A 14,828-nucleotide genomic window follows, 5' to 3' on the forward strand; every position below is an offset into this window, starting at 1 on the left:
GGCCTGTTTCAACACTGCCTCAATCTATGACTCTATAATGGATGCTGCAAAGATGGGAGGGAGAAGGGACGGTGTTATGGGTGGGGTCACAGAAACTTAGTTGACGTGTTCTCTGTCCAAGCATCTGCTGACACCCTCCAGGGCTACTGTCAGACTAGTTTAGTGCAGTCACGTTGTACCTTTCCTAAAACAGATCAAACAAGCTCCATTTCTAACCAGCTGTCATTATTATTTTGATCTTACCCCCAACATATCGGTGCCAATCTTGAACTAATTACTAATTGAGACAATGCTACTGGTGTTTTGAAAAATTCCACAGCTTTAAAAAGACTGCTAAATCCTTTATTCCATTAAATAAACATTGAATTCACCTGTTAATGTACTTCAAACGCTGAAATGTTCCACAGTGTATAATAATCTTTGGCAGGTGTCAAAGTTGACGTCATCGAATTAACTTATTGAAACATAAAATGAGGTTCAACATCACAGTTTTGTGAGAATCAGTGTCTTTTTTTTAGAGATACAGTGTGGAACCAGGCCCTTCGGCCCACCGGATCCGTGCTGGCCAACGATCCCTGCACACTAACTCTATCCAATACTCCAGGGACAATTTACAATTATACCAAGCTAATTAGCCTACAAACCTGTACGTCTTTGAAGTGCGGGAGGAAACCGGAGCTCCCGTGGAAAACCCACGCGGGTCATGGGGAGAACGTGCAAATTCCATACTGACAAGCACCTGTAGTCAGGATCGAACCCGGGCCTCTGGTACTGGAAGGCAGCAGCTCTACCGCTGTGCTACCGTTGCACCACCATGCCAATTTGAGAGTTGAAAACAAACACAAAGGGCACACAGTGGCGCAGCTGGTAGAGCCGCTGCCTCACAGTGTCACAGACCCGCGTTTAATCCTGACCATGAGTAATGTCCATGTAGTTTTCATGTTCTCCCTGTGGCCACATGGTTTACCTCCGGGTGCTCCTATTTTCCTCCCGCACCCCAAAGACATGCAGGAATGACGAACGTTAATTGCCCTCTGCAAATTGCCCCTCGTGTGCAGGGAGTGGATGAGAAAGTGGGATAACATAGAAGTGTGCGAATGGGTGATCGATGGTTGGTACAGACCCGATGGGCCGGTTTCCATGCTGCATCTCTAAACTCTAAGCTACAAACTTGGCGCTGTGATTGGCTGCATGTTACATTTCTGGCAAGAACCATTTGAATCTTATGACGTCTGTAGTCTGTTTGTAAAGGAAATAATTATAGAACTGCTTCTGAAATATATACTTGTTAAAAACATAAGTATTGTTACAGATGTGGACAAGAAATAAAAAGAAACACTGCTTTCAAATGTACGGGAAAAGGTTTCAAAGTCATGTTAATGTTGGCACCAATAGTTTCCTTTGGAGCAAATAGGCACGAATAATATACATAGGATATCTGGCACAGAAATAGACTATGTTGCCCAACCCTATGTTTGTTCTCCACTCAAACCTTTCCTCATTTAAATCTATCAGCATAACCCACTATTTCACGTTCCAATAGACAATAGACGCAGGAGTAGGCCATTCGGCCCTTCAAGCCAGCACCGCCATTCACTGTGATCATGGCTCATCATCCACAATCAGTACCCCATTCCTGCCTTCTCCCCATATCCCTTGACTCCGCTATCTTTAAGAGCTCTATCCAACTCTCTCTTGAAAGCATCCAGAGAATTGGCCTTCACTGACTTCTGAGGCAGAGAATTCCACAGATTCACAACCCTCTCCGTTCTAAATGGCTTACCCCTTATTCTTAAACTGTGGCGCCTGGTTCTGGACTCCCCCAACATCGGGAACATGTTTCCTGCCGCAAGCGTGTCGAAACCCTTAAGAATCTTATATGTTTCAATAAGATTCCCTCTCATCCTAAATTCAAGAGAATACAAGCCCAGCCATTCCATTCTATCCACATAAGTCCCGCCATCTCCGGAATTAACCTTGTGAACCTACGCTGCACTCCCTCAATAGCAAGAATGTCCTTCCTCAAATTTGGAGACCAAAACTGCACACAATATGTGGTCTCACTAGGGCCCTGTACAACTGCAGAAGGACCTATTTGTTCCTATACTCAACTCCTCTTGTTGTGAAGGCTAGTTTAAAACACATCTTTTTAAACTAGCTGACTAATTTTAACTGCAACAACTTCATCTTATTTTACATCAATCTTAACTCTATGCTTTGTTGCTTATTGTATGTTTATTACTGATAACCATATAACAATTACAGCACGGAAACAGGCCATCTCGACCCTTCTAGTCCGTGCCGAACACGTATTCTCCCCTAGTCCCATATACCTGTGCTCAGACCATAACCCTCCATTCCTTTCCCGTCCATATAACTATCCAATTTATTTTTAAATGAAAAAAACCAACCTGCCTCCACCACCTTAAATGATATTTAAATGATACTAGACCAAGTGCAGAGCCGTTGGGTCTGCTCCCCCAATGGTGTGATCCCCCAACCCAATATTCCACCATGCACTCGTCTCCTCCAACGGAACTGAACCCGTTCCCAAATGTAAGATTCCTCCCTCAGCAGTGGATTTAAAAAAAAAATCCAATTTCACCTCCCCTGCCTGCTGCAGCAGTTCCAATTGCAATACCAATTGGCCCTCCCCCTCCTGTTGAAGCACTTGCTGTGATATCCCATTGAGGTGAAAAGTTCAGAGTGTTCCTGTCTTGCAACTTTGTTTTGAAGTGTGTTGGAAGCTGATAGGAAGGAGCAGCGAATCAAAAGGCAGAAAGGCAGCCGGACGCCAGGCGGCAGGCGGCAGCCACACAGTTTTAATATATAATAGATTATGTGATGTAAGGTGTCTTGAGTGTCTTGAAAGGCACCATTAAATAAAATGTATTATTATTATTATTAACATGCCATTCGCTTTCTTCACTGCCTGCTGTACCTGCATGCTTACTTTCCCTTACATACTTGTTCAGATTCTGTACGTTATTCACTCCAACCATTATCTGTGGGAATATTCTCACTGAGCTCTGGTAAAGAGGTTTAGTTTAGTTTAGAGATACAGCGGGGAAACAGGCCTTCGGTCCACCGACCAGCGATCCCTGCACATTAGCACTATCCTAAACACACTAGGGACAATTTACATTTATACCAAGCCAATTAACCTACAAACATGTACGCCTTTGGAGTGTGAGACGAAACTGAATATCTCAAAGAAAACCCGTGCGGTCATGGGGAGAACGTACAAACTCCGTGCAGACAGCACCCTTAGTTGGGATCGAACCCGGGTTTCCGGTGCTGCAAGGCAGCAACTCTACCGCTGCGCCACTGTGCCGCCGTTTCCTATGAATGATCTTGGGGATGATTAGGTTAAGGCATGAGGAACGTTTGAAGGCTCTGGACCTCTACTCGCTTGAGTTTAGGATGGGGGGGGGGGGGCGGGTCATTGAACTGTACCAGATAATGAAAGGCCTAGACAGAGTGGATGTGGAGAGAATGTTTCCAGTCATGGGAGAGTCTAGAACCAGAGGGCATAGCCTTAGAATAAAAAGATATCCCATTAGTTTGGAGTTGAGGAGGAATTTCATTATCCAGGGTGTGGTGAATCTGAGGAATTCATTGCCGCAGATAGTTGTGGAGGCCGTCAATGGGTATTTTTAAAGCAGAGATTGGTAGGTCTTGATTAGTAACATTGTCAAAGGTTACAAGATACAAGAAGCATTTATTTGTCACATGTACCAATTGGTACAATGAAATGTGTGTTCGCCGTACAGCCATACGAATAATAAAGAGCACAGAACACGATAGTCTTTAACACAGACATCCCCACACAGCGGGATCAAAGTTTTCCACTGTGAGGGAAGGCTCCAAAATTCAGTCATCCTCCTCTGCTGACATCCCGTGGTCGGGGGGCTCCCGAACCCCCCACTGTCGCCGCTACGGGCGGCCCGATGTTCATGCCCGCTCGCCGGGGTGATGGAAGTCCGATGTCGGGTCTGGAGGACATCCTCAGCGGCTTGGACATCCGAATCGGCCACCTCCTACCAGAGTCCGCAGCTCCTGAAGTCCACATGCCGCGCTGGGTGGAGATTCAACACTGGCGGCCCTCGGCAAAGGGCCCCAGGACTCCACGATGTTGAAGTCAGCGCCGCCCGCGCTGGAAGCTCTACGAACCACAGCTCCAATGTTGAAGCAGCAGGCCCAACACTCCGGAGCTTCAATGGCGATCCAGGTAAGCAATTGCCCAGCTCCGCGATGTATCCAGCGCTGTGCCGCCGCTGCTGAAGCTCTGGTCTGGGCCCCCGGCAGGAAAGGCCGCTCCAATCCAGGGGGGCGAGGACGTGACTCGGAGAATAGTCGCATCCTCGCCAGGAAGTGACTGGGACACGGTTTCCCCCTTACCCTACCCCCCTCCGCCACATAGAAAAGCTAAAGAAATCTCCAAAACAAACTTTTAAAACTGACTAAAAATCAAAAAAAAGACACAAAAACAGACAGACTGTAGGCAGATGCTGCCATCAATGCGGCGCCCCTAGTACATACGGGGAGAGGCCGGGAGAATGGTGTTGAGAGGGATAAATAGATCAGCAATGATTGAATGGCAGAGTAGACTCAATGGGCCCCGAATGGCCTAATTCTGCTCCTATGTCTTCTGAATTTTTAGTTCTGAATTTTCAGCCTTGCAAGCTGATTTCACTTCTTGATCAAGGCTTAACTGAATCCATTCCATTTTCTCATCTTGTTTTCATACCTCCCAGTATTTATACCGCACCAAAACAATCAGTCATTCTTGAAAGTACAGCAAAGATTTCTTTGAACCAAGGTGTAAAAGCATGGAGACACAAGGAACTACAGATGCTGGCTTACAAAAAAAGAAAATGCTGGTGTAACTCAGCTGTTTAGGGAGCATCACAGATAGATGATGTTTTGGATCTGGACCTCAATGAAGAGTCTGAAGTGGAGTCTTGACCTGAAACGTCACCTGTCCGCGTTCTCCAGGGATGCATTCTGACCTGCTGAGTTGCTCCAGCAGTTTGTGTGAAATTGTGGACTTCATCATATGGGCTAAATGGGAAATGCAATAATGTACTAATTTTATGAATTTGAAATTACAATTCCGTTGAAGGCTTACATTGGTGTTAAAGCACATGCTAAGGATGGATGTATTTATAAGTTGATTCATCCAGGTTGATTTGTTTAGTTTAGTTTAGAGATACAGTGAAACTCAAGTTTTTAGTGCAAACTTAGTGACCTCCATTACACATCACTGTAAACTACATGTGTTTATACACTGGTTCAACACAAACTCTATCAAACCAATTTCCAATAGAAACTGCAATAAGAATGAACCTAGATTACTGAAGACATGAATCATTCAAAAAATATTAGGTTTTAAGAACTCTTGCCAACCCTCTCTTCTGTTGCTAGCAAAATGAACACATTGCTTAGCAACTTTAAGCTAAAAAGTAGTTTTGAACAGTTTTTCCTTTTGCGTTTACCAGCAATGTTTGGGCAGCAAGCTGCATGAAGCAGGCTGTGTAAAATAAGTAGGTTGTCTAGGCCAGCTTTGGCACAGTTGCTTCTGAGTCAGAAAGACCAAGTCCAGATTCCACTCTGGAAACTTGTGCACTCTCCTGACTTGCTGATGCTCCTGGGTGGTAGTGACAAAGTGCAAACGATTTCAAAGAAAAGGAGGCAAGTTTTCCACAAAATCCTCATATATAGTTACTGTTCAATCAAAATCACTAACACTGATTACTCATTGCATGATGTATCCACACAATGTGACTAGGCTGTATTACAACACCAAACCCACTTCAAAATTGTTTCCCAGACCACAATGCCCATTCACATCTATTTATTTTGAACTGTAGCAAGTGCAAGTAAAGAACATTACCAGTTGAAGTTCTAGGATTGCCTTGGAACCAGTAGACCAATAGACAATGTGCAGGAGTAGGCCATTCGGCCCTTTGATCCAGCACCGCCATTCAATGTGATCATGGCTGATCATCCACAATCAGTACCCCGTTCTTGCCTTCTCCCCAGATCCTCTGACTCCGCTATCTTTAAGAACCCTATCTAGCTCTCTCTTGAAAGTGTCCAGAGAACCGGTCTCCACCGTCCTCTGAGGCAGAGAATTCCAGACTCACAACTCTCTGTGTGAAAATGTGTTTCCTCATCTCCATTCTAAATGGCTAACCCCTTATTCTTAAACTGTGGCCCCTGGTTGTGGACTCCCCCAACATCGGGAACATGTTTCCTGCCTCTAGCGTGTCCAAACCCTTAATAATCTTCCATGTTTCAATAAGATCCCCTCTCATCCAATGACCAAATGCCTTCCTCATCATATATAAAGCACAAAGTGCTGGAGTAACTCAGCGGGTCACGCTGCATTTCTGAAGAAAATGGATAGATGGTGTTTCAGGTTTGGATGCCCCCCCTACTATCAGTCTGAAGAAGTGTCCCAACCCAAAACGTCACCTGTCCATGTTCTTCAGCGATGTCGCCTGACCTGCTGGGTTACTCCTGTACTTTGCGCCTTTTCTTCCAAACCAGCGTCTGCAGTTCCATGTGTCTGCCTTCATCATACGTACGTTTTCTGAAGAATCAACGTGTGCATTATCTTTTTTTTCAAAGTATCATATTCATCAAATATCCAACACTGCACAATAGTGACAGAAGGACAAAGAAAATATCTATAAAGAGTACGTTATTACAAGGACTTCTAATGGAGTTCAAGAGACTGCCATGTTGGAATCTAAGTCTTGAGTCTCTCTCTCTCCTATTCTACCTCCGGTCTTTCCATTCTTGTTCCCTTTATCATTACCGGCCTTCAGCCACCTATCACCCATTTTCACACCCTCTTCCCTCCTGGTTATTCACCCAACACCCACACACTTCACCCACCAGAACTCTCTCCCATGTGGTTCCATTTGCCCTTCAGCTCTCCTTAATGCTTCCCATTATCATAGATTCACAGAGATAGGCCCTCAACCCATCCCTGCCAGCCCATTCTTATCATACTTTTGAACTTGCTTGTCTCCACCCGTCTTCACCCTCCCCTCACCCATCCTCTTAGCCACCCACCCATCCCCCAACCCCGTCTACCCTTTCTTCCCCTTGTCCACTATTTCTTATCTTCCGAAGGTAGACACTAAATGCTGGAGTAACTGAGCGGGTCAGGCAGCATCTCTGGAGAAAAGGAATTGAAGGGAGGGTTCCGACCCGAAACATCACCTACTTTGATTAGTACAGGTGTCAGAGGTTATGGGGAAAAGGCAGGAGAATGGGGTTAGGAGTGAGATAGATGGATCAGCCATAATTGAATGGCAGAGTGGGCTTGATGGGCCAAATGACCTAATCGTACGCCCATCAACTTTTGACCTTATATTCCGTTTCTCCAGAGATGCTGCCAGACCCGCTGAGTTACTCCAGCATGTTGAGTCTATCTTCGGTGTAAACCAGCATCTACAGTTCCTTCCTCCTATCATCCCTCCCTCTCCTCCACCTGGCTCTGTCCACCCATCACATCCCTCTCCCCCTCAGACCACAATCACCTGCCAGTCCCTGCCTCACCACTCCCTCTCTTTATACCAGCTACCTTCCCTCGCCATTTTCAGTCCTGATGCATGGTTTTGACCCTAAACATCGACAGCTCTCTTTCCCTCCCCAGATGTTGCATGACCCACTGAGTTCCTCCAGCAGTTTACATTCTGCACGTATTTTTAATGTTTGATAAGGTTAGCTACAATTCTCTTGAAAACATGAAGATGGAAATATTTCCTAAGTTTTTCCACTTAGGGCATGGACAAGCAGTGAGGCCAGATTACTCAAATTATGTTTATATCGTTTATTCCATTGTTTATTATAGGAATATTGTTCCATTGTTTATCCAATATTATAGGCTTGGAGGATGAGCAAGAATTATTTATCATCCAGTAATTTCTTCAGCCCTTGTTTTCCAGTTCACAATGCTTTCCATATGCTCCCTTGATTCTCTTTGCCCACCTCTTGAAATCCAGCATAAATAATCACTCAATGACACGAGTGGGGCAACAGACTGGTTCCACCAAATGCAGGACAGAACGCCACTGACTTCCCTGTGGCTATCAAACTGTACAACTCCTCCCCCTTCTGTCGTGGGGTAGACTGACCCCCCCCCCCCCCCCCCCCCCCTCCACCCTTCCCAATCTGCACATCCCCCAAGCCTTTCCACCAGTCACTTTAATTTCACGTTTCATGTATTTTGTGTTTTTATGACTGTTGGCAGATCAATTTCCATCCTGGGATAAAAAAGTTCTATCATATCCTATCGTATTGTATTGGGCCTATATTATTAGCAGAGACAGTCCTTTCAGAAGATCAAGGACCACTCATGTAGTTGAATAATCATGTACGCTGATGCTCAGACACTCTTGAAGAGGTGTCAGTGTGCATCTATGTATGGTGTGTGTATGCGTTTGTGTGCGTGTCTGTGTGGATGTGTGCATGTGTGTGTGCATGTGTGTGTTGTGTGCGTGTGTGCGTGTGCACCTACGTTTGTAGCAATGCAAAATTTCCACTCATCTTGGACTTAGACCGGACTTGGACTTGGACTCTGTCAGGTCCATGTGACAGTTTGTGAACAACGAACACATCCATTCAATGAATTCACGCAGATTTCTCCACTCTACAGGATTAGAGTTGAGGCAAGACATCCTTCACTCCGAAGGATCATCAAAGGGCAAGAACCATTCCATGTGGTCCACACCACTACCTGATGCATGCTTAAATGGTTCACAGCCACAGATGTCAACGTTATTGACAGATTTTAGGCACAGTTGATGAGAACAAGAGTTATGTAAATAACTAAAGAGCTCATGCTCCATGGAAAGTTGATAGCATCTATACTCTCATTAACCAATGTTACGGGGGTAGAGGTGCTTACATCAGAATGAAGAAGTGTAAAAAAAACTTTTTATAACGTATTGCTAGAAATAACAAACTAGAACAGGAAAACCAAATTGCTTTAACGAAAAGCTGTAAATTTTAAATACACAGAACAGTAGAAAATATTTTTCTAAGTGTTGAATTTCCATAGGAGATGCGTGTCTTAATCTGACTGCAAATGGCTAAATGAGCTACATTTGACAAAACATTTTTCTTCAAACGCCTTGAAACAGCAATTTAACCATCATTCTGCCCAGAACAAAATACATTACCCAGGAACATACTCTGATTAAAATAAACTTTGGTAATTAAAGTGATAATCTGCTGGGCACAAAGCGCTGGAGTAACTCAACAGGCCAGGCGTCCGTGAAGGCAGCAGCAGTAGTCACAGAGGGGAGGAGCAGTGAGAGAATGTCTCACATAACTCCCTTTGGAAATGGTGAAAGGGTCGAGACCCTTCTTCAGACTGATGTCAGGGGAGTGGGCGGGACAGAGATAGAATGTAGTTGGAGACAGTAAGACTGGTGGGAGAAGTGTGAAGGGGGGGGGGATGGAGAGAGAGGGAAAGCAAGGGCTATTTGAAGTTATAGAAGTCAATGTTCATACCGCTGCTAATGCCCCTGTCCCACTTAGGAAACCTGAACGGAAACCTCTGGAGACTTTGCACCCCACCCAAGATTTCCGTGCGGTTCCCGGAGGTTGCAAGTGGTTGCCGGAGGTTGCAGGTAGTGGAAGCAGGTAGGGAGACTGAAACAACCTCCGGGAACCGCACGGTGGACTGAGCGGAGGTGTTCAGCGATCGCACTTGGTCTCACCGATGTACAGGTCAGGTAGGTAGGTTAAGGTGGACTGAGCGGAAGTGCCAACTTGCCTATGCCAACAAACATGCCCCATCTACACTAGTCCCACCTGCCTGCGTTTGGCCCATATCCCTAAACCTGCCCTATCCATTTACCTGTCTAAATGTTTCTTAACGTTGCTATAGTACCTGCAACTTCTTCAAAGCATACTTTGAGGAGTTTTTGCAGTTGAGCAGTCAAAATGTGGAAATGAAGAACTGCAGATGCTAATTATTATAAATTAACCAGTTTAGACTGTACTTTAGAGATACAGCACTGAAACAGGCCCTTTGGCCTACCGAGTCCGTGCCAACCAGCAATCACCCCATAACTCTAGCACTGCCCTAGACATTAGGGACAATTTACTAATTTACCGAAGTCCATTAACCTACAAACCTGCATGTTTTTGGAGTGTGGGAGGAAACTGGAGAACCCGGAGAAAACCCATGCGGTCACAAGGAGAACGTACAAACTCCGTACAGACAGCACTCACATTTCGATTTAATAACAATTATCTTCTTCTCTCACTTTGGATTTTCTCAAATTTAGACACCACGTTTTAATAATTTGCTTATATTGCATCCAACTTTGCACAATTGAAACTATAGTATATATTCTAAACAGCCTGAAGCATTTTAAACATAATATGAAATGTGTTGACATGCGGACATTAATATTTTGTGGGATGGCGAAAGAAGGCAGGGAATGAACTGGGAAGATTCTCTTGGGAAACCCATAAATCTGGATTGTCCACAATTTCGAAACTCATTTGGAAAGGATTAGAAGATATTTGTTATGACGTTTCCCGAAGATTATTCTTGAACACCACAAGCAAAGCAATGCAGCAAATTCTAGTTGGCTTGTGTATCAACATGTTGGTAATCCCAACAAAACATGTTTAAAAAAAATCGCAGAAACAAAAAAAGAGATTTAAGAACTGATGAAAGGAAAAGTTAAGAAAACAGTTAACTTTTTAACCTGTACAGACATAAAATGCTGGAGTAACTCAGCAGGACAGGAGTTTTTAACTTATCAGGATTACTGTACAATATTGATATGGGTCTCACCAAAATCATCAACTTGCTCTTTTGCCTTTTAAATGCTGTGTCTTACTTGATTCCCATATGATTTGCTCTTTTATTCCTATAAATAAATTGTTTGCACTGTAGTTATCAATCTCAAGTATGAAGAAGGGCCCCGACCCGAAACTTCACCTATCCATGTTCTCCAGAGGTGTTGGCTGACCTGCTGGGTTACTCTAGCATTTTGTGTCTATCTTTAGTTATCAATCTCAGTTGATTTGCTGCACTGATTTTCAGATGGCTGTACTCCCTGCTACAAATATACATAGATATGTAGTATTGCCCAGGCTTAGACACTAATAGGTTTTGTACACATTGAAGAAATGGGTGAAATCCAAAATACCTCTCTTGTAGACCCTCTACATGTAATTTCACTGTACCAATTGGTACATGTGACAATAAATGTTTCTTGTATTGATTGAGGAATCTTTCTTGAACACATTTAACAGATTCATCCCGTCCAAGCCCTTTACACCACGGGAGATCTAGTCAATGCTAAAACCCCTTTTCACGAGACGACTTGACGCAAGAGGTAACCAGAGTTTAACATCGTGGGAACCTCGTGCGATAACAGTACGGCATTCGTGGACCACCGTGGACCACCGTGGCGCTAACGGCAGGTAATCGTGTAACTTGGGTACTCGGGAGAAAATTCAAGCAAGCTTGAATTTCTCCAAGAGTGACTTGTACACTTGTGGTTGAGCATTGCAACATTTTATGAACGTAGTGGCCAGTGCGATATCCGTAGTAACTCTTGCGGTTACCGTTGGAACTCCTGCGAACGGTAAACCCGGAAGCTGGACAGAGGGGACAGAAGGTGAGTAAAAAAGGTGTTCTCAATGTTGCCAATGGAACATGTGTCCATCGAGGACGTCCCACCTCATTGTCATTGTTGGAGAATCTTTTTAACAGGAACACGCAGAGATGGCTCCCAGAAAAGCTCAAAGAAAGGGGGTAAAGCGTGTCAGAAAGGTTTTTGCCATGCAGGAGAATGAGGAGGAGACGCAGCAAGAGAGACAGGTGGAGAGGCAACAGGAGATGCTAGAGATAACACTGCCTTTGGGCTCCTTGGAGCAGGGAGAGGGTGAGCAAGGTGGATTTCAGATTACCTCCCCAGTAGCCGTTGTAGGAATAGCCTCTACAGACGCTTATGTAAAGGGAAGATGGCAGAAGGTAAGGCCATATAACTTCTCCAGGGAACAAGAGGGGGAACTTGTAGAATGGTACCAATTTAACGAGATTCTCTACGATAAATCCAGACAGGATTATAGAAACAGGGAGAGAGAAAACGGAACCTGCTGGAGATGAAGGCTGCGGAGTATCCCGGGTGCTCATGTGAGTATATATAACGATATATCAGTTCATCAACAGGAGAACCATTTAATGTTATCCAAGATTTAAAAACATACAATGCTATAGATGTAAAAGTGCTGTTTTTGCAGTTAACTTAAACTTCTCTTATAAGTCTGTCTGTGCCCTGCAGCTGCAAAGTAAAAAAGTTGCAGACAGCTTTTACACTCTCTGTGTTTGAGGTTGGAATCATGTCTCTAAGAGCCATGAAATAAATTATGACATCATTTGTGCCACGTGATGATTTAATTGCACTTGACAGTTTACAATGCTCATTCAAGATTTAACGGGAAAGCTCGGGAGACGGACAAGTCACTCGCACAAATAACAGAAATGCCGAGTACCGTGGGAACTCTTTGTCTACCCCCCCGTTATATCGTATGATATCGTGCTAGACCACGACCACTTCACTCTGGTCACATCTTGCGTGAAGTCGCCCCGTCAAAAAGCCCCATAAGGATGTTGATACCTCCCACAAATACTGCCCAATTATTCTTACTGCTATCTGCAATCACCCTACACATCTGCACCTCTATTTCCTTCTTACTATTGGGGGCTTTAATGCAGTCCCATCAAAGTGATCATTCCCTTTCTGTTTCTAAATTCTACCCAGATAGCAACCCCCCAGGAATATCTCATCTGAAGAAGATAAGTCTGAAGAAGGGTTTCGACCCGAAACGTTGCCTATTTCCTTCGCTCCATAGATGCTGCCTCACCCCGCTGAGTTTCTCCAGCATTTTTGTCTAGCTTCTAAGACCTTATCTGAGTTTGTTCTTCCTCATCAAAAACCCTCCCTTACCTGCATCTCTAGACGTTTCGGGTTGACGTTTCAGGCCCAGACCCAGACACGAAACGTCACCTATCTATGTTCTACTGAGATGCTGCCTGCCCTGCTGAGTTACTCCAGCACTTTGTCTTTTATATTTTAAAGAAGGACTTAGGTTTAGGTTTATTGTTGTCACTCGTACCGAAAACAGTGAAAATCTTTGTTTTGCATGCTGTCCAGTCAGATCCGATAATACTATACATAAATGTGATCAATGGAGACAACAGTTACAGTGGGTCTCCTTGCCTCCGGTCTCCCCCCTCCCCCTCTCTTTCTCTCTCTACCCCAACCCTTACTCGTCCCTCCACCCTCCTCTATACATATCTCCCTCCTCCCATCCAACCCTTCTTTCCCCTCTCTCTCACAACCCCCTCTCCTCCTCCCCTCTCTCCTCCTCCCCTCTCTCCTCCTCCCCTCACTACCCCTCTCTCCTCCTCCCTCTCTCCCCTCCCCCTCACTACCCCCTCCTCATCCCCTCTCTATCAATACCCCCTCCCTCTCTCCCCCCTCTCTCACTACCCCACCCCCAAAGATACTAGAGGAACTCCTCTAGTATCTTTGCCCTCCCCCCTCTCTCACTACCCCTCCCCCCTCTCTCACTACCCCTCCCCGTCCCCCCTCTCCTCCTCCTCCTCCCCCTCCCAACCTCCCTCCATGTACTTCCAATCCCCTCCTTCCTCCCACCCATCCCCATCCCCATCATTTATCCCCATGCCTTCCTCTTCCCTTCTACCCCATCCGCTCTCCCTCTCTCCCTCCTTCACCCTCCCCTGCTATCCTCTGCCCCTCTCATGTCTTTCCCTTCTCCTCCCTTCCTCCCCTCTCTCACACTTTCCCTCTCCCGCTCTCCTCCTCTCTCGCTCTCTCACTATCCCGCGACGCTAGGCCGCAGCCTCGGCCTTTCCTTACCGTTGACGGTGGGGTCCTCTCCGTACACATCGTCCCCGACTGCGGCGCTGCCCATGGCGGCCCGCATGGCCGCGCCGGGCCGGCTCACCGTGTCGCTGCGCAGGTCGATCACCCGGTGCGGCCCGGCCTCTGCCCGATGCCCCGAGCCCCGGTACCAGCGGCGGCCGGCCGCGGGGAGCCTCAGCAGCCCGGAGCGCATCGTCCCCGTCCCCGTCCCGGCCCCGGCCTTGACCCTCTCTGGCCTGGATCACAGGCAATCCCAGAGCCCCAGGAGCTGTCTCCAGCCCCAAGCCTATTCCTCCCCTCTCCCTTCTCTCTTTAACTATGTCCTCTCCTCTCCTCTCCTCTCCCTTCCCTCTCTAGCGCTGCTCTCTCCTTTCCCTTCCACCTGCTCCTCCTACCGTTCTCTTTGCCCCCTTCGTCCTGTGCCTTTCCTTCCAGCTCTGCCCCTTCCCTTATCCTCCTTCATCCTCTGCTCACATTTCCACTTGCTTGTTTGACCCCCACTCTTCTCTTCCCCCACTGCTATACTCACCCACACACTCCGTCCTCTCACTTACCAGCATCATCCCCGCTGGTCCATCATTCCAATCCTTTCCCATCCCTGTCCCTTGTTCCCTAGCGTTCTTCCCCCATCCTTGCCCGTTCAACGCTGCCCACTCCTAATTTTCAGTCTGAAGAAGGGCCCTGACCCAAAACGTCCTATCCACGTTCTCCAGAGTTGTCCAACGAGACAACAAACTTCTACAGGGTTGAAGAGCAGGACTGTGAAGATTTTGGGAGGGAAGATAAGGTGTTGGAGAGAAGAGGGTCAAAGGGAAAATAGAAGGTGAGATACTTGGAGGAGAAGAAAGGAAGGAGGCTGAGCAAAGAAGGGTCCCGACCTGAAACGTC

General features: G+C 46.0%; 1 protein-coding gene across 2 annotated transcripts in view; it reads right to left on the reverse strand.

Annotated features, from left to right (window-relative positions):
* Positions 1 to 14,585, reverse strand: part of tha1 (threonine aldolase 1) — a 56,718-nt gene extending 42,133 nt beyond the window's left edge. The window contains exon 1 of one of the 2 annotated variants that reach the window (XM_055653865.1): positions 13,935 to 14,585. In XM_055653865.1, coding sequence (XP_055509840.1) covers positions 13,935 to 14,133 — 199 coding nt within the window. In that variant the 5' untranslated portion in view covers positions 14,134 to 14,585. The remainder of the gene's footprint in view (positions 1 to 13,934) is intronic. The other variant, XM_055653864.1, reaches the window with a different exon arrangement.
* Between the last annotated feature and the right edge of the window lie 243 nt (positions 14,586 to 14,828).

This window comes from Leucoraja erinacea, chromosome 23 (assembly GCF_028641065.1).
Source record: "Leucoraja erinacea ecotype New England chromosome 23, Leri_hhj_1, whole genome shotgun sequence".
In the NCBI taxonomy this organism is placed as follows: domain Eukaryota; kingdom Metazoa; phylum Chordata; class Chondrichthyes; order Rajiformes; family Rajidae; genus Leucoraja; species Leucoraja erinaceus.